Here is a 27,358-nt window from a genome sequence, read left to right on the forward strand (position 1 = left end):
TCACACTCGGATGGGAAGAGTTTGGCTCATCTGTTGCCGAACGATTTCCTGACTGCTGTCCGGACTCTTTCTGTTGTGTCCCGGCAGCGTCCCTCCGAGCCGCAGCAGGTCCCTGCCAAGGCAAGATCCACACAGGTCAGCAGCAGGTTGACACACACACTTTAAACAGAAGATACAGCTCATTATTACTGTGCTAAGTGATCTCATTGGAGGTGGATTAAGGCCTAAATCCAGCTCAGTGTCAGCGTTGCTCACAGTTAAAAACAATGCAAAAAGAAAAAGAAAAAGAAAAAAAACAGCACCATGCTCAAAGCCTCAGCTGCTGTAAACAAAGTCCAGCTCAAATGACGAGCCAAATCTATTCATCACATTTCCAGTTTTAATAAAAGTTGCGTATTCCTCAGCTATCTTGGAAAAACCCGCGGCAGCCTCGCAGTGTCCTTTGTTCCTCGGCCAGTGTCCTTGTTTTTAAGGCCCTCGTGGCTGAAGATACTCCACAGATAGCGCTGCATCTCATATCCTCCCCCTCCCTCTGTTATCTGGCCCAGCATCATCCAACAGCCAATGGCAGGTGAGCAGCAGCGAGCGTTTCGCCGCCTCACATGCACACGCAAACACGGGAGACGCTCTCTAAATCATGCTCTGACAACATGATCCTTTCTCTCTCCTCCTCTTCCTCCCGCTCCTGTGCCGTCTATCTCTCTTGCTGTTGCATACAGATGAGGCTATAAATTAATCATTGGCGTGTCATCTGCACACAGCGACACGTAGCATAACATGCACAAACAGACACACACACACACAAAACATCACACACACGTATCCCTCTCTTACTCGCCCATCACAGCATCGGGCGCGCCCTCCCCTGATGCATTAAAAAGCTCATTAGCAACCTAATTAAACACATTCCTCTCTTTTAGCTTCTCCTCAATCTCCCTTATTACTCACACTTCATCACTTCCTGCTTTTCCACATCAGCAGCTCTGGCTGCTGTCTGTCCTATCACCTATATTCCAGCATCCAGCCAAGTATAGGGGAATTAAACTGAGGTCAGCCATTACATTTCCACACACAATTAGCTTCGCTGAGCCCAAATCCTGGCATAGGAATCGCCCTTGGGGCTCGGTGTTAGAGTGAAACTGTGAGCCAAGGAGCTGGCACAGGACCTGGAAACTGCATGTATGAATCCTGCCTTTTGTGCCTGAAACAGGAAACGATTGCATAGTCAGAGCCACAGAGTTGAAGATGTGCGTTTGATTCATTATACATCACTACAGAGCTGAGGAGCCGGCATCTAAACCAGCGCTAATCACACTGTTGACTGGATGCCAGGCGAACAAAATTCAGAACAAACGCATCGGTAAAGATGGTGTCACTGCCAGAGACTCGTATGAGGCGAGGACGTCCACCTCTGAGTGAGTCACCCTCTACATTTCCAAGGGAAGTGTCAGTAAGCAAAAGGCAAAAAAAACTCTCAGCTCAGAGTAAAAAAGTAAAGAGAGTAAAGTATCCTCCCAAATCAAGCTCAAGTAGAAAAAACAAACCGGGCCCAACAAGCACGAACCTTGTGCCTCTCTTTAGGCCAGCCATAATTTTTTTCTCTGTGACATCTTATTCCAACAACCCAGAGGCTCTGTGTGCTGCTCGTCTCCCCGCCGGGAGGAGTCTTCACCCTCAGCTTCACAGCTGTCACATGCAGTGCAGGGGACAATTTCACACAAGGTGAAAGAGAAGAAATTGCATCACCCCATTTTTTGGTGTTTGCGCAATTTCTGCTGCTATTGTGAACAAAAAACAAAAAAGCCCCAACAACAACAAAAAAAAAAACATTTCGTGCGGCGCCTATGTGGATAAACCAGCAGTATAATGCATATATTTCAACAAAGGTCAGCTGCAGTTGCTGCCAAGTCAGCCAACTGAGCAACAGACTGCACCACACAGACTTCAGACTTAATGATTACAGTTCCAGCAAATTGGTGACCCAATATTATAACGTTTCAACCATAAGCCTCTGCCTTTACCTCTCTTTACCTTTGCTGTAGGCTAGTGCACTGAGACTCCTCGGATGTCAGGCTCTGTCCATTTCTTACAACAGCACAGAAACCCACTGAGATTTCTGTGCTGCAACAAATCAGACCGTCAGCTCTGAAAGTTTGTCTGGAAAGTTGCTAAATCACCCAACAAACTTGCCAAGGTGGCAACTGTGAAGTGCTTTGTTCTTCCTAAAAAGAAGTAAGATATAGCACATTTCCAAAAGCAAACACTCTTGCTCGCTCCCCGTTCACTTCAGCGTGTGAGAGGCAGTCTGAGAACAAAGCCAAGGCTCAAATGACTTGACATGAATCTTTCTTTATTTAAGAAAAGTGTGTGTGAGAAAGCTACTTCCATCTCCAAATGACGGATTGCGGTGTCAGTTTGCTTCAAACAAGGTGCATGTTGATTGGCTGAGCGGCATCTTAAAACCCCCTCCACCCACATGTTTCCGACATTGGAATTTGAGGTGGTGGGGGGGGGGCTGCAATCAATCAATTTCTGTGACTGACATCTCAACAAGCGCGCCCACTGAAAGCAGCAAGAGAGGAAGCAGCGCCTGAACTGACTCTGCTTTTGCACATCTGAGCGCAGCAGAAAACATCTGAAAGTGTGTTTTCACCACCGGAGCAGTTATCCCATCTCATTCAGCTCACTGGTGGCCACAGACTTTGTTCCAACCTTCAGGTCCTCATGGTAGGACACTAGCCAGGTTCATATGTTTCAAGCATGCACTGACAACTGCAGTTCTGGATGTGGACTCACCCTGAGTTGGCGCTGGTCACCACCTTGAGGCTGGCAGCGTTGCGGAGCAGCTTGTCCAGAGTGCTGACGATGCGCGAGAACTTGGGCCTCAGGTTCCTCTCCTTCATCCAGCACTCCAGCATCAGCTGATGCAGCACCATGGGACAGTCCATGGGTGGGGGCAGCCGGTAGTCCTGCTCGACCGCCGTCATGACCTGAGCAGCAGGAAGCCATTGTTAACAAGTGTCACCACCAGCTACGCTAGCAGCTCAGTAAGTCATTTTTACTGTCGCATTATTAAAACATTGCATTTTCACACAGCACTGTTAGATGAGTCCATTATATAGGGTATATAATTCTCACTAAAGATTCAGACAGCACTACAAAATATATTCCACTATATAGTGAGTAATGAGTGATTTCGGACACAGCAGTGACTCTTTGTCTAAATGCTAACATCAACATGCTAACATGCTCCCAGCGACAACGTTGGCACGCTGATGTCGTTTAGCATTCACAGAATGCTAACTTCTGCTAATTGGCACTGAAATAACCGTAACTAAAGATTTTAAAATGTCAATGGTTCATCCTCAGGGTACCATGAATATCTGTGTCAAATTTTACTTGAATCCGTTAAAAAATAATTCCATCTGAGAAAAAAAAAAATTAGCATCCACACTGCAAGCAGAGCTACACAGAAACACATTCAAATCAATGTAATTTTTTTTTTTACATTTACTGTGCTAATTGTTGATGTTGATGTGGTGCTAACAGTGCTGGCTCTGACTCATTCGTATTACCGCTCGCTGCGTTTGGCCTTTGTTAGCGCGGCGGAAGAATAATCCCCAGCCAGCGTATTATGTCCTACATGAGGCAGTTCCTCGACTCATGCTGTCACATATTCCAATCTTCCTTTCAATATCTTTACAAAACTACAAAAACAATATTCTCAAGTGTTATCAAAGTTGTCACTTCCAAACTGGCATGATTGATAGGAGAGACAATAAGTGGGGGATGAAAACGCTCGCTCATTGATTTGATTTTGCCTAGCAACTGCCTTTCCCTCCATAAGCTCTGTACGGGTTTTAACTCCCCACAACAATAAAAAATTGCCATTTGGGAACAATAAAGCATTTCTGCCGCACTCCTCTTCTCCTGCTGCTTGTCCTTTTGATTTTTATGTCGTGCTTGTAGCCGGCGACTACTTCTGTTTATATCTCGTATTTGTTGACTCTGTTGCTTATTGAGCGACGACTGTGGCACAAAGGCTGTTGGGAACAATAGAGGGCCTCTACTTTGATGCTTTCATTACTGTGGGTTTTGTTATGAAAGTTATACATACATTACTGGTGTTTTTCATTTTGGCTCCTTTTTTTTTTTTTGCTTTATTGCTATCAGCGTTACAACTCTCTTTTTGAAGCACAATACAGAGCAGATATTCCTCTGAGAATAAAGTGGAGGTGTACACATTGCTTCAGTACTTTGTTCAGGGAGGAGGAACCAAGAGATTTCTTTTTCTTTCCTGCAAGCTCACTGCTGTAGTTATGATGTCTGTGCAGTGCAGATAGCCTACAGGTAACAACGCCCGTAAAAAAAAAAAGCCTTTCCTGGGTATGCCTTTTGTGTGTGTCTGCGAGGGGGGGAGGGGGCGCTTTGCAGTATGGATTTGTAGAGGGTGGGCAGGATAGGGCTGTAAATAAGGTGGTAAAAAGTAGAACACAGGCACACAGTTGCACCGGCATCTGCAATGAGGAGATAAAGACAGCAGAACAGGCCCAGGTCCAGTATGTCACGCTGGAAATCAAAGCCACAGCAGCTCAGAGAAACTCTCAGCTGGCCCTAAACTTAGACATACAACTCCTGTGTGTGTGCATCGGGTCAATAGACATGTGTTTGCAACATGAGACTGTCATGGTTACTCACATCCTGGTTGCTCATGTCCCAGTATGGTCTCTCTCCGTAGGACACCACCTCCCACATGACGATGCCGTAGCTCCACACATCACTGGCAGAGGTGAACTTCCTGAAGGCGATGGCCTCTGGTGCCGTCCACCGAATGGGAATCTTCCCTCCCTGCTCAAACACACCGACACACACACAGAGGGGGATGGTATCAACACCCTGGGAGACACCAGAGTCTGATAACAACATCGGGAGACAGCTCGAACACACACACACATGCAGAAGCTAATGCAAATTTCACAGGCAGTCTCGCATGCTAAGGCAAATATTGGCACAAATGAGCAGTCAGACATGCATCCATATGCACATGTGAAACAAGTGAGGGGGATCAAATTAACAAGCTCAATTAAACATGCACAGAGTGTACAAACACAGAAGAGCAGAGCACACACATGCATATTACTGACCAGGGAGCTTGTGTAAGTGGGGTCAGCTGAAGTGTCGTCCAGGAAACGCGACAGGCCGAAGTCGGAGACCTTGCAGACCAAGTTGCTGTTGACCAGGATATTGCGGGCGGCGAGGTCCCTGTGAACGTAGTTCATGTCTGACAGGTACTTCATCCCCGCAGCGATGCCGCGCAGCATCCCGACCAGCTGTGTCATGGTGAAGCGTCCATCATTCAGCTACCAAGAGCGCAATCAGAGCAAGAGGGAGGAAGAGAGTGGAAGAGAGGGGCAGTTAACGACGAGGGAGATCAGCGATGGGAGTGAAAAACAAAAACAGGATGTGTTGAAATATGAAGAGTGCTGGGGATAAAGAGAAGGGCAAAACACCAGAGAGCCAATCAGTCAGCGAGGCAACATAAACATGACATCTGTCATAGCGCTTCACGGCTGCTACCGACAATCAGTGACAGCTGACCTTTTCACGCATGCTGTCTAATTTGCTGATTAATTAGACTCTTTACTATCATACTAAACCCATTACAGCCTAATATTGACTCCACATGAAAACAGAAAAAAGAGCAGCTGCAGGAATGAAAACCAGACCACTGCAAGGTACAGTATATTTTCTTTTTCATTCTGCGACTGACCGACAAACTAGTTGCAGGTTCAAGGCAGCGGCACACCATGAACTCTTTTAGGCTAAAAGCTTTGCTTGCATTCTTTTTTTTCTTGTGGACATTTTCTTGGAAATGAAATCAAAATCTGCCGGCCGACTGACTTACATCTGCTCAAAGCTCATTTTGCCCATTTTAAAATGCACGATTTGCAGATTTTTGCCCTTTTATGTTAACATTTGAGAAGCATGAAACAAATCTGAGATTAAAGCTTTCAGGGTTTAAATCTGAATTCTCCACGTTTGTGAAGCGTGCCTCACATCTGCACACTCACTTGTGAAGGCTCCCGAAGCCTGATGTTCCTGTGTTGGACTAAAACCAATCAATGAAATGTCAATATGCAGTTAAACAGCAGTAAGGTTTTCTTTCTTGACATGAATATATGTAGGTAAAAAAAAAGCATAATCAATCCCTTCTTTGACTCCACAATAAGAAAGCTAAGAACACAAGATGTGACATGACAAAGCCATAAACACTCTGCTTTGTAGTCTGCACACTCCAATGAAGTCTGACAGGAAAACAAGCCGGGATGGATGGAAGTATAAACAGCCATGATTCATAACAGGCCCTCAAAGCCGTGGTGGCATGTATGTATGACTGTGTGTGCGTGTGTGTGCGTGTTGGATTTCTGCAGTTCTACATGTGCATACGTCGTGTGTGAGTCTAAGCGTGTCAGTGTCTCCACGGAGCTGCTGTACACATTCTCATGTGTGCGACACACTCTGGGAGTTTGCACTTGTGTGAGCGAGTTAACTCTATAGTGTCTTCATTAGAGCAGAGCTCAGAGTTGCTCTGAGTCACGGGCAGGAGAGCGGGGGTGAGACAGAGGGTTTTTTCGCTGTTATTTGTGGGACAGCTGAGTGAGAGGAGTGAGAAGGAGGGAAGAAGCTCAGGCTGGACTATCGGCTGTACAACCGTCAGCGTCGTGGTCCAAGAGGCCACTGGCAATTATGTGTGGTCAAAATAGTAAACTGGATAGAACAGGCCACCGTGGTTCTCCTGTGATGAGTATTTTTCACTTTCTCCTGGCAGAAATAATTGATTACTTGAGAAAGAATTGACAGATATGCTGTTAATGAAAGTAACTGGGGGCAGTGCGTGGCGCAGTGGTTAAGGCGGCCGCCCCATGTGGAGGCTACAGTCCTCAACGTAGGCGTCCCCGGTTCGAATCCCGCGACCTTTCCTGCCTGTCATTCCCCCTCTCTCTGCCTCCCCCTTTCCTGTCTATCTCTACTATGGCTATCAAATAAAGGCATAAAAGCCAAAAAAAAAAATGAAAGTAACTGTTAGTTGAAGCTGTTTCATCACATGACCCAGAGACACTGAGAAGCAGCAAGTTCACACATATTTCAGGAGCTGATAACAGCAAAGGAAAATTTGCTTGATTAATTACTTAAATCATTATTCAATGACCAAAGCTGTTTTTGGTGCAGACTGAAATGTATCTGTGGCTCCGAGTTCTGAAAACAGCAGAGCATCAGTTTTCAGCGCTGAACATCTAATCGCTCTTTAATCATAGATCCAGTAGTTATTTACACTAAAGGATTTTGCGGTTTATGCTTGAATTAAAGCATTGGGGGGAAAAATACCCACAAGACACAGTGACACACAAGATACAAGATAACTTACGAAATGTGGGGCAGCGACCAACATTTTTTTTTTTATTATGTATTTATCAGTATTTTAAGGATCAAACTGTTGAAAATGACATAAAACTGAGATAAGTAGGAAATCTTTGCAGAAACCAGAAACCAAAGAATGTCTTCATTCACGATCCATAAACTATTAAAAGATAATTGAAAGTGGTTCTTTTTCCACAGATCAATCAATCAATTAATTAATTAATCATCATTTATGAAAGGACTGAAGAAGCTCAGGCTGAACTCTCAGAGGTCGGGCTTTATCTAACCATTATCTCCATGCCATAGATGCTTAATCAATTCTGTTCATCAGCATTTCCCACATGCTTCTAGGGCCTTTGTCTAATCACCTTCCAAAACCCAAAGGATTCTAGACATTTGTGAGGCAAGAGGCAACTGTGCTTGATACATTACACAATTAATCAAATTCAAATGTACAGGGAAATATAAGTTCTTACATTGTATCTACTCATGATTTGATTTACATGATCAAATATGTGCCCATACGGAGAAGGAGCAAAAGAAAGGTACGACAATACAACACAGGTCCCAGGCCTCCAGAAATCAAAGCCAGCTGGTCGATGTCAAGACACATCGATATCATTGATAACTCTACCCAAAACCTCTCATTGGCTATGCAACGAATCCGAATTTCACTTAATGATAAACTGCATTTAAGAGCAGCAGCATGGCATTGATTCCCCACAAGCATTAATTAACCTCATTCAGCCTAACAGCTACAGGAAGTCGACTTGGTCACAGTGCGGCCATGCGAGAAAACACATTTCATTGGATGTAAATGACATGTAAAAACCCCGGTGCAGCTGGAAATGTACTGTGTGACACCTCATTTCTCATCCTGCCTTTGTTCAGCGCTTTGTGTAGGTGGTGGTAGTCTGAACCAAAAACTCTGATCACTAATGTATTCTGCACTTGTACAAAGACTCTCTAATACACTGAAGCAAACCTATCCAAAGATCTGCTGTGTGACAGTTTTCCACCAGGAGTTTGTGCATTGGAAAGCCTGTCAGCATCAGTCAGTCACGTCAAGCAGAGACACTATGCCTGTCTCCAGGCGTTATATTGCACATTTAATCTCTATCACTCAGCAAGCGAGCGCCTCAGGGCGTTTTACAGAGAGTAAAACATTCCGATAACCCGGAGGTGTGGTGAACGACTGTCTGTGTGTGTGTTCCTCCCAGCTTTGATACAAACAGAAAGTAATCTTCCCTGTCAGAGGTGTTGTGACACGCGCCTCCCGTCAAGCTTACCCTGAGGAAGGAATCGAGCGCTCCGTTCTCCATGAATTCGGTGATGATGAGGACGGGGCAGCTGCGCGTCAGGACGCCCTCCAGCCGGATCACGTTGGGGTGGTCGAACTGTCCCATGATCGACGCCTCGCCGAGGAAGTCCCGCCTCTGGCGCTCAGTGTAGCCCGCCTTCAGCGTCTTGATGGCCACCACCATCTCCCTGCGGCCGGCCTGCTTGAGACGCCCGCGACACACTTCACCGAATTCACCTGGATTGAGAGAACAAGGTGGTGGGGTGAGGGGAAGGAGGGGGTGAGGGTGAGGGTGATGGGGGAGAGGGATTGAGTGAGCAGAGGAAAAAACGGGAAGGGAGGGGGTGAAGGGAAAGAGGAAGTTGGGGGAGGGGGGGTGCAGGGAAAGGGAGCGTTACTGGCTGGACTCGGGAGTGAAGGAGCTGATTTGAAAGAGTTGAGGGTCAGCGTCAACTGTGGGAGAGGATTAGAAAAGAGACGGGAGGTCAGAGGTCGGAGATGTTGGGGAGAGAGGGAGTGACTGGTATCGATCGAGTGTGCAACCTGGGAGCGGTGGAGGGAGACAGAGGACGGACGAGGAACTTGGGGGGTTTGTATCTGGTGCCTGAGTTTGAATGTTTTCAGGGGAAAGAGAGAAAGAGAAGGAAAGAAAGAAAAAGACAAGGAGGGAGGAAGGTTGAACGGGCAGGAGCAGACTGTCATTTGAGGTGAAGTTAGGATACAACATGCCGCTGAAGAGAAGAAGTAGAAGAAGAAAAACAAAAAAACAGACTAAAGGGGGGAGAGCTACAGAAAAGATTTTCACTTGAATCCTTCCCACCCGCAGCTCTCACGCGCACTCTGTATCCTAAACCTTTTCTCCCAGAGAGGACTCTTAAAGTCCTCAGGGCTTGATGGCACACGCCTGTTCAAATAAATTATTTATAAACCTGAATCATTCTCCATCCTCTCGGACAAAAACAGCGACCCTGTTTACCTGCACCGATGACTTCTTCTATTTTCACACAGGAGATGTCTATCTCTTTGGCAAACTCATGGACCGCATCGTTGGGGTCCTCGTAGGTGAAGGGATCGATGTACACTTTGACCCCTGGAGAAACTGAGGAAGAGGAGCCAAACACAAGTCAGCATCCACAATGTAGCCTATATTATATATATAAATATACTATCACATTTATGACTGATCATCTGAATGCTTTCAAGACACTGATCCTGTGGTGGTCCCCTCGTTATTAATCTAGCCATACCATCAGGTGAAATAAATGAATGTTAATTCATTTCAATTTGCTACTCATAAGAACATGGTAGCATACACGCTAAACAGTGACCATGTAAAACAACCCAGAAACTACATCTTTAAAAAAAAAAATCAAAATATTATCATATTTAATTATTAATTATTAAAGGGATAGTTCACCCAAAATTCAAATTGCACTCATTATCTACTGACCCTCATGTCGACCAAGGGCTGGGAGAAGTGAGTTACAGGGGGTCTCGGCGCCGAGCCCTGCTGTAACTCCGAGAAGGCACGGAGGACTCTGAAACTTCTCCCAGCCCTTGGTCGACATGAGGGTGAGTAGATAATGAGCGCAATTTGAATTTTGGGTGAACTATCCCTTTAAGTAAAATACTTTTAAGGTCAAAAGCAAACCTAGAAGCAACCTTATGTCTACTTCATATTTAAACTCAGTTGATCTGGTCTGGACTTCCTCTGAGCACACAGGGAAATAGTTTTCTGCCTCAATCAGGTGATTGGATAATTGATTGAATCAGTTGCTTAACTGTAAAGGCATGACCAAAAGGGTCACACGGGAGACACTTACTGTATTGCTGCAGTTTCTCAGTGTACTCCAGCTCCGAGCCGCTGCGCTGCTTCCTGTAAACAAGCAGCATAAACAAAGTCACATTCACATAATCAGTCTTGACCCTTTCCAGGTACAGCAAAACTAATATGTAACTCAACTATCAGATGGAACAGCAGATTGCTGCAGGAAATAAAAAACCCTCACAGAGCAGCTCTGTGTTTTCTCCACCTTTTTGGAGCTTAAGAGTAAGTATGCACTTTGAAGGCATGTAAAAATTTAATGAGCCTCTTTGTTAAGGGCCTAACTAACAAAATGAAACATGTAGTTCATACTGTCAGTAATAAAAATCAAACACTTACTTAAGGCAGACAACAGCGATAACCACCAAGGCAACTATGACCACCAGGCCTGCAGAGGCCGAGCCGACGATGAGGGGCAGCTGGTCCTGCACCGACTTCTGAGGGTCACCTGGACCAAATAACACACAATCAGACACAAATGAGCAGATATCAGCAGAAACACCACTTCAGAGATGAAAGGGTGGCCCGTTCTGCACCAATTAAGGTGGCTATAAAAACTATTAAGCTGGAGCCCTCATAAAGAAAACTGTAGCAGCATCAAGAACAAACTGTAAAGCAGGCGAGAGGATGTCCGTACTGTGCAGGCTGGTGCTGAAGTCCATGGGGTTGCTATAGCGTCCGTATCCAGCCACGGTGCGAGCTCGGACCTGCACCACATAGGGTGTTGCTGCCCGCAGACCCTCCACCTTAGCTGAGCTGTGCTGGGATGTTACAGTGTGAGACATCGCCTGGCCCTGAAGTACAAAGAAGGAGCAGGAAATCAATCATAACACAATCAAATCAAGTATCAAATAACACAGTCTTCATGCAGCAAATTTAAAAGTTTAATTTGTGATTAATAAAATGCACCATTGTTCATTTGAACAGACTGAGAGGAGTGGTGGTGGGTTGCGAGTGTGGTATGTATGAGAAGTCTGGTAGCTTGTGGCGGCTAATTACAGCCTAATCTGAAATAATTTGGTTGCTCGGTATCCAGAAGAAACTATTTTCTCCTTGCATTACATAGTTTATTTTTTTCCTTCTCTTCTGTTATCCTGTAATTCACACTCGTGGGTTAAGCAGGCTTAGCTTAAACTAGCAGGTTAGCTGGACTAGCTGACTAAAAGGTAGCTAGCTTCAGCACAAGACACAAGTACAAGCACACATCATGTCTTTTATTCAGACAAATGAAAATCATCCAGAAACAACACACATTAATATTGTTCAGAATAAAATCCAAATGTTTTGCTAGTACAGCTTTTCTCTGTTTTGTATAGCCAAGTCTCCGCAAGAGCAGGGAAATTGGTTTGTTTTTTCAAGGTGGCAAGAACAAGAGCATGTTAGTTCTGACTGGACATTTCATACTTCACAAGACCCTCAAATGCAGAACTGCAAATTTCTGAACAATCACACAAGTTGTCGGACACCATACAAGAAAAATGTTCAGCCCAAATGAGGCATCAAGAACAAGCTGCAAGACCATTCTTTTCTTGCAGCCTTGGGAGAGTATGCACAATTCAAAGACAGCAGGATCAGTACCAAATTATTTGGTTTGTTCAGTTTTTGTCTAAGCTCACATTCAGTAACTAGCTGATTTTCTGTAAAAATCTTTAAATATTGAAACTGCTCATCCTGTTGAGCTGAATTGTACTTTCAGTCCACTATAGCTCTAATGCAAAGCTACAGAAACACTGGGTTCTTGAGGGTTTTGGGTTGAAGCTTTCGATGATTTGTTCATACGTGAGTTCAACATTTCAACATCTGCACCTTGTTACTTTCAAAAATCCAGGGTCGCTCAGCAAAAAAAGTTGAACCTGGATCAAGTTTAGTCACAGTTCAATGTGAAGTCATCCAGCAAGGCTCAACTAATGAAACACAGGCAAATGCACCTGAAGTACCCTGCCTACACGTGAACAGTGTAAGACCTGTCTGCTTCAGCGTTATTGCTGTTGACAAGAAATCTTTCTGTAAAGTCTTCCCACAAATGGGCCTAAAACTGTCTCCGTGGTTCCTGAAGCAACACACCCCAACCAATACAAAGGGTTAGCTTTTTACCATCAAAGGTTAAATGTCTAGATCAGCACGGCTTTGCTAGGAAATTTGATCAATACATTACCTCATCAGTTGTTTAGTCGCACTGGCCCATACTCACATGATTCCTGACTTTACCAGCCCATACACATCACATCACATCTCAACTGTTTCATAAAAATAAATGCTGAAAAAGACAACAGCTAAAAAAAACTCAGAGCTTACCCTCTCGTGGTATTTTATCTCGTAGTCAAGGATGACCCCGTTTGGTTTCTCCGGTGGCAGCCATGACAGACTGAGAGTATCTGAGGTGGAGCGCATCAGATGAACGGTGGGCACCGCTGAAGGTGCTGTGGGTGGACACCAGAGAGGAAAGGTTTATATTACACTGGCACTGGGAAGCTACTACATCTGTGAGTTGGGTGGGTGGGGGGGGGGGGGGGATCATCACTTTAAGATCTGAGGTAGCAAGATTTTATCTTTTGAAGTCTCAAACCATCACAGAGAGATAATTATTACTCAAAATACCTCAACCAGAACGGTTTAAGAAACGCGGTACATGTTTCACCTTCACTGTTGTGCAGTTTATTGATTTGTGAAGCCTGAAAGTGACTCAATTGACACTCATTGTCCCAGGTCCATAAACTGCAGGAAGGTGGATTAAGTGCAGGTTTACTGGAAGAGTAATTACAGACTGTGAAAGGTGCCGAGCAGTTGGTTGATGATGATGATTCTACAAATATTAAGAGGCGATGTTGAAAGGTGACATTGTCAGTGATGTAACATGGGGCCGACAGTGGGGATATACCTGCATTTTTCCCACCTTTCCTGAAACCGGCTCATTAAAATGCCACTACAAGTGAGTCTTTCCATCTGTCACTCTCACTGAGCTTGTTCAACAATGTTAACTGTTGATGCTTAGGACACCATGAGCTCATTAAGACGTTCAATTCACTGGCATTGACTGAACGGAGGATCCACTAACCAGCCTGTTTTATTGAGATGTTAAATGTTATTGATTGGAGTGGCTCTATGAATTAACTTGGTCGGGAGGCACATTCATTGTTATTGACAGATCCTCTTCAACTCACCGGCTTGGTTGGTGGTGATGTTGACTGTGGAGTAGCTCGGTGAGGTGGGGTTCTTCCCGGAGACCCCGTTGACGGCCTGCACCTCGAAGCTGTAGCGCGTGTGAGCCTGCAGGTTCCTCACCACCACCTTCTTCTGCCTCAGCCCCAGCCTGCGAGGAGCGATGTCCACGTTGTCATCGCAGCGCGTGCACGGGATCCGGTCCCTCAGGCATTTCTTACACACCACGTTGTAGACCAGGTCGCTCCTCCCGCCCGTGTCCTCGGGCTCGTCCCACTCCAAGGACAGAGAGGTCTCGTTCACGCTGGATATAACATTGCGCGGCGCTGAGGGGATGGCTGCACACACACACACACACACACACACACACATCGGTGTTTAAGAAGGTGGGTAGGCGAAGCAGAAAAACACACAACTGAGGTGTTAGCTACATTCTCTATACAGTGCTCACGTTATCCTCCCTCAATGGTGAGAATGTTTCATAAGACGGCAACAAGAGGTAGAATTTCATGTTCAGAAGGCAGAGAGTGTAATCCTATTCTTTTTATGAAATCCTTTTGCACAAATGAATGTGTTACATTGCTTTACATGCCTCAGACAAATCCTCTGTGTTGAGCAAAGGGCATGAAAACATGTGAAACATAACAATGGGGGGGGAAATCCTCTCCGGTGCGAATAAATAAATCAACACATGCTAAAACAGGAGATAAGCACAGCTCGTCGTGGAAAAGCACAACATTACCAATTCATCACTAAGTATGTAATGTTGTTTAAAGAAACACACACTCCTGTTCAGCTGTAGCTCATGTCCATTTCTATGCATGACCCTTCTTAGTGTTTGTGGAACTTAGCTAATCCACTCATGATAGAAATTCATGTTCCAGTATCAGTATAACCCAAGGCCAACTCGTTTCAATAAGCAGAGGTGCGTTTGGACTGAAGAGTATTTGAAACCTGGATAAAGTATAATAACCACAGAGGGAGGCAACAGAGATTGGCTCAGCGAATGTGCTTTTCATCCTATTACAGCCACAGAGGAGAGAGAGGCTCTACCTTTAAGCTGCCAGCCAGAGAAAGTCTAACCTGTCTCTGGAGTTGGGGGAGGGGATGGAGCGAGGTGGGGTGGGGGAGGTCCCTCAAGCCATCATCTGAAAACTGCCTGTTGTCAGCCGACTGGCCCCGAGCTGCATCTCACTTGCCCTGTCCTTTCTAATTAGGCAGACACAGTTCAGAGTGGAGGCTCTTCTAATTGGACACCCATCTTAAACACACGCTGAGTCCAAGCTGCCGGCCATTGACTGGCCGAGCCGCTCTCTTGTGCAACACACCACCGCCAACACAAAGCACAGGCTGCCTGGCACAGGCTCTGACACACCGCGGGGACAGAACTGTCAGGCCAGTGTTTTCCGTGTGTGTGTGCATGTGTGTGTGTAAACGTGTTTAGTCGGCACTGGTCAGTGTCAGAGTTCACAGTGTTCCTGTGACGAGGATCTGGGGAAGACAGTTGTGGGCCGAGTGTGTCACTTAACGTGGCGAAAGGCCCCCGGGGGGGGATTTTACACGGTCAAGGCAGCACATGTCGCTCTCCATCAGCATGACTGCTGGACTCTCGGAGCCCTGTGCATGCACGATGAGCACGGACGCTGCAGTCTGCACCGGGCTAACACCAAACACACAGCTTCCAGTTTCATTATTGACGTGCAGCTGCACATTTTGTCATTTGCCATACAGTTGAACTGAGGTCATGAATTCTCTTCTCTTTTTGTCTCAGACAAAAGACACTAAAATGACACTTTTTAAAAAATGTTCAAAACAGAATAAAAAGCTACTTTGTGTTTAAAAAGCAACATGTGTATCCCAGCTGCTTAGCTGCCTGTGTGTGTACACTGGAAGCACAGAGCAACCACAAACTAATATCAAACAGATATTGCAGTGATTTATAATAAATGTTACTGAGGAGTAAATTAATTGTAAAATAATCCAATGACAGTAGCTATTAATATAATCTAAATCCACACTCAGTTAAATGCCAGTGTAGAAGGCATCATGATGGCAGAAAACATAATAATTAAGAACTATAATAATCATTTTCTAAATTAATTTCAGACTAAAGGATCAATACATCTAATAATTTCTAGTATTTTACGCAAGTCCCTCTCTGTGTTTTTTTGCAGGATGACTTACTGGTGCAGGCAGAGTCAGGAGGGTCACTGTCAGCGCGGTAGAAGCCACTTTGGCAGGAACAGATATTGGCTCCTCGTGCACTGGTACGACTGTTGGCCGGGCAGGGAGCACAGGATCCCTCCCCAAATTTGGATTTGAAGGTCCCAGGAATGCAAGCTGAGTGGGCGAGAGAGAAAACAAAGAGAACAATAAGAGAAAAAAAAGAAAAACAATTTTGCTGTCACTTATCTTGAAGACAAGCGGCTGTCACATCCGTCTCAGGACACGAGCCGTACCTGCAGAGCTCAGTATGTACGGAGAGCGTGCTGATACATAAGTGAGAAATGGTGAACCCATAAGCATGAGGTCTTATCTATACATTTGCATCTGTTCTTTCATTCTAACTCTCCTCGCCAGGTGACATTAAGCTCTCCAGAAGAGAGTCGCGATGACAGCAAAGTTTCATGTTGAAGAGGAGGAAAAGGAGGATAAAGATGAAGATAGACTACTGACAGGAGATTGCTGTTGTCAGACAAACAGGGATGGAGAATGCTTCTGAGAAAAGGGATACACCCTAAACCCATCAATCAATGTCTGCTCGGTCCTCAGCTCTCCAAACCACACCACCGAAATACAAACAAGTCCTCCACATGCAGAACAGCTCCATAATAAGCTCGTAAATCAATGCAAATGAAGGGACATCCGACCAGACGTAAATTAGCTGAGGGGAGTTATTAGAAAAATATACAAAGACGATGTGTCCAAGCCTTTAATTTGAATTCCAAAGTGTCGCGCTGAAGGTTGGCTGATATTGAGTCTTAAGGATAAACCAGCATAAGCCCAGACTAAAGGAGGATTCAGATAAAGGGGATTAGCAGCAAAAGGTCTGGATATATCAGCCTCCAGAGCCCCACGTTTTACTGTTTCCCACATTCCTGACTGGTGGTGTAAAAGTGGGGTCTCTGGCAAACATCTGTCCTGTCAGCGTGAGGGCTCATAAAAGCCAGCCAGTGAGAGAGGGAGTGTGATTAACTAGTTAGGCTAAGTGGTCTTTCAGTTTGAACTCAAGTTCCACCCTAATTCCCAACAATGGCACTTTTAGGAAAATCAGCACGGCTAATGGCCCCACATTGTAGCTCTAAAACCGAGCAATAAAAACCCAAAGAAGATGAGATGAGAATGTACGTTTTTTTCCTCCTCTTATAACTCACAGAGACCTTTAGGCTTTACACGCTCTGATCTGATTTATTTTCCTCCGATTAGACAGTGCATCATTACTTTCTTTTATTTGTTTGTTTTCCTCGCTCTTTTTCGAGTGGGAGCTGAATCACCCCACTGTCCTGCTCCAATCCATTAACCTCTTTGGAGGGCACAATGATTTTCCTGTTTTGGATACACTAATGTTTTCCTCTCCCCCTCTATTGTCTCCCTCCTCTCCTTTCTTCCTCTTCTTCTTCTTCACCCTCTCTCCATCTCATGCGGTGTTTGGCTGCGAGTGAGCGAGCGAGCGAACGGCGGGACTGAGGTAAGAAATGAAATGTCTGAGTGATTAATGTTAGCGTGGCAGTGTTGGCTCACGTTGGTCTGAATGGTGTTAATGAGCATGGCCGCCTGTAGATTAACTAACGGGAGGCCGCAGAGGAAATTACACTTCCTCATCGCAACCGCTGGCTGAAGCCCTGGAGAGTTTTTTATCAGGCATTGTCGGCAAGCTTTTAACCTTGAGCCGCCAAATGGCAACGAATGAGCTCTCCGGCTCATGTTAGACACTATTTCTCACGCCCAGGTGAGAGGAGGCTTCGCTTGTCTCTCTTTGACTTCCTGTACCCCTCCCTCTCTTCCTTTTCATTCTTCTCCTTTGGCTTCTGTTCCCGTCCTATCTTTGGCAATTCACACCTCTTAACTCGCGCTATCTCTCTTAATATCTCTCTTCTCTGGACATCCAGCGCCGTTCCCTTCTATTATCTGCGTTTTCCTCACACAAATGCATTGGCTCTCTCTCTCTATTTTGTGCCTTCCCCGCTATCTTTCTCTTCCCCCCCGTCCTGCTCTCACAATATTTGTATGCTGCTCCTCTCTGCAACACCTCATTAATTCATACTCTCCTCCACCCTCCTTCACCCCCTTTCAGGAGCCACACAATAAATGCAGAGAAGAGGGCACAGACTGAGGTGACTTGCACTGAGCATATAAAGAAGGTTTGGTTAAATAAAAGTCCAAATGTCTGTTAAATACACATACCCTGGCACTGAGTGCTGTCTCCAGAAGGTTCAAAGCCAGCGACACAGGTGCAGGAGCCAACGGGAACCATCCACTCGCCGTCCCCGTTGCAGTACAGCTTCAGCGGAACGGACACCTCCATTGCATTGGTCACGCAGGCCCCCGGAGCGATCACCAAGGAAGTGGCCTCCGCCCCCGTAGCAGTCTCAGGGAAGACGGCGAAATTAGCAATGGTGGTGGAGCACTTTTTGAAGAAAACCCTGACTGAGATGAGAGACATGCAGGCGCCCAGGTCCTGGAAGGCCAGGTAGAAGCCGGCCTTGGAGAGCGGGCCAAAGCTGCGCACTTTGGTGTTGATCCTGCCTGCCTCCAGCAGAGAGAAACTCTCGTCTGGGGCGATAGTATCCACTTTCACATAGGGGTTCTCCCTCCACAGAGGGCTGGTGTCTGTGGCCATGTCCCCCTCTGACTCATAGTAAAACAGATTAAAGGTCTCTTTGCAGGAGCCGGGGATGTTGGGGATGCTGGCGCAGTCGCGGACAGAGAACTTGAGCTCCACGTACACGCGCAGCACGCCCTTCCGCGGGATGAAGTCCGTCCTCAGCCAGTTGTTCTGGTTGGGCTGTCGGACGTTACACACCTGGTAGGTTCTGATGGGGCTCATGGAGTCGTCGTAGCCGCTAACCTCCTCCCACTGTGGAAACAAGAGGGAGAAACACTGTGATGAAAGGAAGAGGCGGCAGCAGGCCACCACTGATTAAGACAACAGGAAGATAGGAATAGAGTAGGTTTCAACGCAGTCGTATTGATTTAAAGCTGAATTATTTAATGCTCTCTCCTAATGCAACAACAATTTTATTTGTCATCCAGAAGCTACTCAGCTATACAGCAGAAATGTGTTGTTAATTAATATTGAGTAATGTTGAATGCAGTGCATCCTAATGCAAACCAGCCAAGCATAGAGGACACTGAAAACAGTCAAGGGATGTGTGATGCAAACAGAATATCAAATCGCAGCACATGCACAAGGCAACACGTTCCCACAGCGTCTTGTGTACTTGTTGCGCTGCTGCGAGGAATCATTCAGAAAATTCCAATCATTACAAACTATTAATAGAAAACATGAGAACACATTTTCACGCATTACGTCTGTTTGACCAACACTTCAGATGCCCCGTCACGTGTCCGTCTCACTTTGTTTAGGACTGGCAGCTGGTAGCTACGACGCAAAGCACAGGCGCACCTACAGGACGCTCACATTCACCGTATCAATGCTGCAATGCAACCACAACAGCCTCAAGAGGAGATTTACTTTCCATAACATACACATTTGTTATTTGTGCTGAGAGAGATGAGAGCATCAAAGTGTACATTTAAATGGAAACATCTCATATATCTATAATGCAGGGAGCGAGTTATTTATTAAAATGGCCATCTAAATGCAATGCTGCCAGTGTGATTACACCACAGCAGCACTACTGAACACTTGAGGTTACGCAGAATATATTAAATATAGCCTAGATGTATACTCTGTATAAATATATATATTCTTCCACATTGTTGTGGCTCATATATATTTACATAATGTAGCTTTGAAAATAGCTATTTAAAGACCAACATGACAAGGACAGGGTTTCTGTCTATGAGTCAACTTTAAAGATCTGACCAACAGCTTTATCTGTAGGTAACACTGATCTTAGTATGTGGTAACTAACATTACAGGCTATGATAAATGACTTCATTGGTCAATAAAATTTAGTCCATTAGGAAATAACCTTGCGAAAAGTCAATCTTGATTTTTTCCCCCCATAATTCCCTCTTGGACCGAATGCTTCGTTTCCATAACAAATGAGCTCCCCAGAAATTGATTATTTCAACTGGAAGAAAATAATGCATAACTCATCTCATGTCTCTAAGCTCCTGTGCAATTTATTCCCAAACGATGAGCCCAAGAGTCAGCATTAGATGTCGTAAATCACCAGCAACACGTTGATGCACTACCTGACAAATATGATAATTGCTGGCCCCCAAACGTATGGGCTTGTCAGGCCTGAGGAGAGGGGCTGCCTCGCCAGTCATGACATATGACTTCATGGATGCTAGGGACATTCAGAGCCGGCCCTTGTAGAGAAAAGGAAGGAGCCCGGGCTGCCGACCGTCGTTTCCATGGAAACCCACCATTTCCATTGACTGACTTTGCGCTCACGTAGCGAAGACAAATTACACTGGCCAGGAGTGGGGGAGGTCTGTCAGGCTGTTAGCCCTGGGGTCAAATTCATGTTGTTTTATTTTCTCACCATTCCTATAGGGGGGTATCAACTGAAAACCTTAATTTCTGCCCGTAATGCGCTCTTGGGCCCATATTATAAAAGACACAGACACATGCTTTCAATTATCTGGCTCTATATCCTGCAAGATAGAGCCTAGTACCTTATAGTCCTGACACACTGGGGGTTTGCTTTGTGTGTCTGTGTGTTTGTTTGTTTAGAGTAGCCTACAACATGCAAAGACTTTATGCAGTTTTTCTAGAAGCTTCTTTACATTGTGTAAATACAAAAAGTCTCAGCATTTCTCCACACAATGTCACACGGTGTGGTTCTCATTTGCTTTTAGTGTCCAAGAAAAGCAAACATACACTGCAAAAACAAAGATATAAAACAGTAGGAGGTGTGCTGTTCAAGGCAAACTGGGCTCTATTAACAAGCAAATGGAACAAATGTTGTAAAAGAGAGAGAGAAGAAGAAAAAGAAAAAAAGCTAAACACACACACACACACACACACACATTAACTCACCCCACTCTCTGGGAACGTGGTCCAAGCCAGCTCTGTGGTTGCCCACCGACTGTCCATAAGGGTTTCTGCAAATTAAGAGTAGGAGGAAGGTTGACAAAACTGAATTAAATGGTGTGAGGAACAAAAAACCAAATCATTACACAGCATTTAAGACCACACACACACACAAGTTCTCGCTGCCTAACAAAGGATGCAGGTAAAAGTTCCTCTCCTTCTCTTCTCTTTCACAACTTCCACCCACTTGCACTCAGTTTTTGAAAGCACTGACAATCGTGGCATATTTGTGATGCCTCCTAATTAAGGCCTGTGTGTGTGTGTGTGTGTGTGTGTGTGTGTGTGTGTGTGTGTGTGTGTGTGTGTGTGTGTGTGTGTGTGTGTGTGTGTGTGTGTGTGTGTGCACTTCTTTCATATTCATTTGTGGTGCTAAGAACAAAGCATCCTCCAAGATGCCTTCAGTGGGAAATATTCCATTAGCAAGCACCGGTTCAGACAGGTCACATAAGCACAAGGAACTGTAATGTTACACATTTCAGGGCAGGCTTTCACCTGAAAACACCCCGCAGCTACGGAAACGCGTTGCCTTTTTCGCCTCGGCGTTGTCAGATGTGTGCTAACAGGTGATCTGAGCAACGTGTCCTTCAGATCGCCGCTTTTTTACAACTTCGCAGGGAGGTGAGAGCCGGACGATCAGAAGAGAAGCTGAGAATAAAACAGCAGGATCAGTGGGAGATTGTTGTGTCAGCCTGTCAATCAGCTGTCACCTGAGTGGTGGTCCAGCGAGCTCATCGCACCTTAGAGGAAGACGAAGAAAAAGAAGTGGCCCCCCTCTGTGGGTTTTTTTTTAACATACAGCTGTGGACACGTTTGGCTCCCATTGCTCCATTGTTGTTAGCACATAATTACTGAAACAATTACACTTTCTTCATGGAGACTCAATGACATGACGCCTGCTGTGCACCATTTGCTCACAAGTTGTTGATAACGGCGCTAAAGGATGGTGTGAGAGGGTAAACAAATAGCATGGCCCTGTGTCGAACAGCAGTAACACTCCTTCCAAGGCACATGGCTTTGTTCTGCTCCCACAATGCTGATGGTTGGCATTTTGCTTTAAAGACTGAGAACAGTGTGGTTATAGAAAAAAAAAGAGTCTGTCCTTGGCTTTAGAGTGTCAATAATAAAAGTTGTTTGACTGAGTGTGTAGATCACTGGTCCATCTGTAGCCGCTGAGCTACAGTTATGCACAGTGTTTACAGTCTGTGCTCTGTGTTCATTAGAGAAACCACAATGGCTTTTCTTCTTTTCAGAGGATGAGAGATAATGAATAGTGATCCGTATCCAACAGGATAGATTACATCTGTGGTTTTCTACTGTGTGCCGTGGAGAGCCGAGAGAAATCTAACCAAAGACAGTAAAAAGGCACTGATCATATTAGAACTAAATGGCATGATGGGTGTTTTCGAGTGCATCATGTGGTCGCACTCACACTGCATTAATAGATCAGACCAAAAGCAAGTACTAAGACTTTCTGTGGTGTTCTTAGTTTCTGTTTGTTAATGGGAGCAGGATCTGACAAAGTGGTGTTTGATGTGCAACGATAAACATATGAAGTGATCCCCTTCATAATGATCCCAAGTTTGGTTGATCATTGTCCATCATGGTCAGAGGATGATCCAAAAACACACTGATCCATGTTCAATGACAGAATAAACACACAGATATGTTGCACTTAGATGAGAAGCATGATGCCGCTCCCTTTAGAAAAGTGGAAAACCGCCTGCAAGCAACTCCAGCCAGCCCACATTATACAGTTTTTTACTTTAATCTATGAATAAAAGAACACAAAGTGTAAAAACAACAAATCACCCACTATAAATGGCATGCAAGTCATTACTTTGACCTTCAGTTTTTGTACAGATTCAACCAACATCTAACATTAAATGTTAAACGTAATACTTGGTATTTTGTTTCCTTTAGGACGGAGCCATGCTCGCTTCTTCCTCATGTTTTCAGGCTTTACGCTAAAGTATGTTAGCTGGCCAATGGTTGTAGCTTCATATTTAGCAGGCAGACTAACCTGCAACGGGATCGGACCAGTTAAATGGCCATTTGTGTTGTTTATGTTTGGATTTTTGTACAAATCAATCAACATTTCGAGTGTTCATTAATTATCCTGTAGTGTTCCCAGGAGCTGGATTTAGACAGAGGCAGGCCTCCTTTCCCCCCCCGCCTGTTCCCAGCCTTTATGTTAAGCTAAGCTAACTGGCTGCCAGCCACGGCTGCATGTTTAGACCACAGACAGACTGATATTGATCTTCTCATCTAAACCTCTGGCGAGAGCGTGAATATAAGGCTGAATGTTTCCTTTGACTAATGTGCAGCTGCAGCATGATTCTCTGTGATTTACTGCATAAATTCATGCTGGGGCATTATGAATTCCCACTTTTCACCATTAAGAAGTGATCAACTCTCTCTGGGGTTATGTGTTTAGCTAATGCTCGACAGATCATCGACTGCCACGTGTGACTGGTGGATCATGCAGCAACATGTATATGAGCATCGGGGCAATATTTATATTAGGGCAGCTACAGTTTTGATTTTAAGCTAATTCTTGGCTCTGAAATTTACTTTTCATTGTAACTTCATTTGGCAGCATATTAGTGTATTAAGTGATTGAATTAACAATCATTAAGTGACGAGCCATTAAGCATTAAGTCATCACATTTACACTCACAGTAACTCCGTCATTTCTTAATGGGGAGCAACAGGAGTCAGGCATTAGTTAAACATGTGATTGTGATTGTGGCCTTGAACAGAAATATTTTATGTGCAGATAACAGTGTTTTAAGAGGGGGAAAGTGGGCTGCTGGGCTGGAATTAATAGACGACTACTGCTGCATAAAGTCTTTTAATCTAAAAAGGAAAAAGAAAGTGGCTCCCTCCATATTTGTTAACAATGGAAATTACATTTTTCTTCAGCATTTTATTTAATCAGTCACATTTATGCACAAAGAAACTGTGCATTAACTGACAGGGCTATGAATACAAAAGCAAGCCCTGACAGTCATTTATAAAAGCATTCTCCCACTTACATTAGTGTGCATAAGGACATGAGCGACAGCAGTTAATAACCACGCTTGTCGAGCCCAAATATACGTCTGTGAACAAGGTTGTTTTACTGATTAGCACGACTTCAGCCACAGACGAGGAACTAATCAGTGAAATCAGCGGCTGTTGTCTTTGCTTGGCTACACTCTGCCCTCGGTGGCAGTGGCACACAGCTGAGTGAACACTCCCGGGCTACTTGCTGCTGCCGCTGCTGATCCATGGATGCAGCCCCTCCCCTGGGTCCCTGATCTGGTCCGTCGCCCCGTCCCTTCTCTCTCTTCTGGCGCCCAGAGGCAACACAGAGAGAATCACTGAGCCTCAGCTAAGCAGAAGTTTGAAGCTGCTGCTCCTTTAACCAGGCTTCACCTCACACAAAGCACACACATGGGGGCAGCAGGGGTGACCATCCTACATCTGTAGAGGCTGGGTTCAAGCCCCCGTGTAAGCAGGATTTCACCCTGCCCAGGCATTCTTGATCAAAGAGCCTAATCCCAAACAGCTCTGCAGGTGCGAGCCTGCATCCTGACCTTCGACCTCCACGTGAAGCAGGAGAAGGAGAATTTCTCTATCAACATCTTACAGAAACGCGGCGTTCTCACAAAATGCCAAACCAGCCAGCAGGAGAGAACGACAGCATGTATCTCCAAGCTGAACATCTGAGTCCAGGCTGACGTTGCCTCTGAAGCACTAACATTTCATTAGGAAAAAAAGCTTTTCGTTCAGCTACGACTCCCTCCACCAAAGTGTGATATCGTCAACTCACTAAATCCCAGAAACCGGTTAAGACTGAAAAAGATCCCATTTGTTCCACAGTTCTCTCGCTTTCCTGTTAAATTTACAATGCCTCTGAGATTGCCTCGCTCCTATAACTCAAATCCAGAAATCTCCCCCCTCTCTCATAAAAACTACAGCAGCGGTGGAGTTATTCTGCCCCTGGGGTAAGAAAACAATGTTGCAGTGGGAACTTTAGAGCATCACCACCAGTGGCATTTACTGATTTTTTTTTTTTTTTTTTTTCCTTGATCGCCCGCTGGAGCCAAAATGCCACACAACTCTGCATTCTCAGTGCGCTTTGGGGAGCTCACACATGCTAATGTTTTATTCACTTTGTGAGAGCGGGTGCATCATGAAAGGGAGGCCTCGCCTTGTACTACACTGACACTCACTGCCAACAAGCAAACATATGAAATATTAACAGCCAAACATCATCATCAGTGATCGGAGCATGATCAAATGTGCGGCTATAAATATGTGTAACCAAAAAAACAACAAAAAAAACGAACCTGGTGTTTTTGTTTTTGTCTTAAAAAATGTCACTCAAAGAAAGAAAGGGTTTGTTTGTTACTGTTTGGAGAACAGTGGAGTGTGATGCTCAGTTTCACGACTGATGAGCGTTTTTTGAACAAGTCAAGCTGACCTAATTCAATCTCTCTTCAGGCCTGCCTGCATCTGTTTTTACAGGTCAACAAATTACTATTCTTGTTGATATTCTGATACAGAAACCAGGGAGACATAAATGAAATCTTCCTATGACCACACACATGCTGTAGATCATTTCTCAAAAATGCTTTCTGAGTGGTCATCCATCTGCTTTATGGGCTTTTAAAATAGGACTACAGTAAACGCTGACTGTAAATGAGATTAATACAGCATAAAAATGTCACAATAGCTGAAGCTTTTACTGCAGTGTGTTGGTGCGAACTGGAGATAAGTCATCACTGTAGCTTTTGGAAATAAGCACACACACACTTCAAGTTGCAGTCCAGCTTGCATCATCCATGCGCAAACACTTGCCAGTCTGAAAAAACAAATTTCAGATTCAAGCCATGTGGTGAAATCCACTGAGCAAGCAGCAAAATAACGACATGTAACATATAAAAAAAAGAAAGAAGAGGCCTCCCTTTTCTCCCTATCATTTAAAACCATCCGCTCATCTGCCCTTCATGTTTATCCTCAGAGGACAAACATTAGTTAACCCCTGAGCTGTGAGTAACAGTTAGTGGTGAGGTTGGGGGGAAACGGGACTGATCATCTCGCCGTGAGAGAGCCCACTGGGACTTGGAGTGCTTGCTGCCGCTGCATTGATTTACTTGCTGACACCAGAATTGATGAGGGATCAGGCTGGCCACGGTCCAGGAGAGGCAGATTGGACAGGGGAGGGGGGGGAAAAAGGGAAGGAGGGAGGGAGGCAAGGCAGAGAAATGTAGCTACAGCTCAGAGAGGGAGAGTCGCTGGGTGGGGAGCAGAGCTGGGCGAGGGTGGGCTTCTCCCTGGAGCAACAGTCCCTCGATCATGGAGAGAGGGAGGGAGGGAGGGAGGGAGAGGGAGAGAGAGAGAGAGAGAGAGGGAGCCTTGGGGACTGGTGCATACTTGTTAAGCCATTGACCTTTAATTCACACTTGTCATCTAATATATTTCACATGTGTGTCCCTGTGGCGCTCCAGGGGCCGGGATTGATCCGCTCTGGTCTGTGTTTAAGCGTCCACACAGCACTGATTGGTGCCTGAACTCAACAGCCCGTTTTAATGCTTTGACATGCATCATATGAGGAGTCAGTGTGGGAGCTGTTTCACAGTGACAGTGGAGGAGGAATCCACCACCAGCAACACCAACACCACCACCACCACCACCACCCTCTCCCTCTCTCCCTCTCTCCCTCTCTCCCTCTGTCTCTCTGGTGTGAATCTAACCTGGGGTGGTGGTGGTGGTGGTGGTGGAGAGAGGAATGGGGGCTTAGGTAGGCATCCTCACTCATCTTGTGGGTGTGACAACAACAGGGACAATAGCAACAGGGACAGTCCTTCAGCCGCAATGGAAACACTGGGATGTCATCACACACACACACACACACACAGACACACACACCTAACACACCGCCACACGCAGAGGGAACGGGCCGCGCTGATGCATGTGTACATGGATTACAATCAGAGAGCTAATTGATGCATATTTAACATATTGGATTGTTAATAGGAGCTTTAATTGGGATAAACATGCACATGCGTCTCGCGCGCAGGTCTCGTAACACCTATGGAAACAGCTGGACTGATGTGGGAGCAGATTGAAACTGACGTGATGCGCTGACCCCAGCATTATTAAACTGTCAGAAATATAAACCAACACCACTGTGTCCACTCCTTGCTATCCGTGGGTTTCCTTATGTTAATTTAATATGTTTTTTAAATCATTATTATTTTATTTATTTATTTCTACCTTAGGGACAATAGCGTGTTTCATGATCAAATCCTAATCCATCCATTGTTCATCTGCGGGAAACAAAAGTAGTGATAAAAGCAGAGAGCGACATACCTTCTACAGCCAGCACCGCGGGGACAATGAGGCTGCACACCCACAGCAAGTAATCCATTGTCAT

The 27,358-nt window shown here is 45.2% G+C and overlaps 1 protein-coding gene across 1 annotated transcript; it reads right to left on the bottom strand.

The window, feature by feature from the left end:
- ephb3a (eph receptor B3a) lies at positions 1–27,358 on the bottom strand (the record flags this gene model as incomplete). The annotated part of the gene is made up of 15 exons (XM_083991392.1): positions 1–112; positions 2,797–2,990; positions 4,699–4,848; positions 5,145–5,360; positions 8,709–8,956; positions 9,696–9,818; positions 10,543–10,595; positions 10,884–10,992; positions 11,182–11,338; positions 12,840–12,964; positions 13,706–14,041; positions 15,888–16,043; positions 18,108–18,780; positions 20,881–20,945; positions 27,295–27,358. 15 exons carry the CDS (start codon positions 27,356–27,358, stop codon positions 1–3), a joined length of 2,781 nt encoding a protein of 926 aa, XP_083847518.1.

The sequence above is a fragment of the Trachurus trachurus genome (genome assembly GCF_905171665.1).
Source record: "Trachurus trachurus genome assembly, chromosome: 17".
NCBI lineage: Eukaryota > Metazoa > Chordata > Actinopteri > Carangiformes > Carangidae > Trachurus > Trachurus trachurus.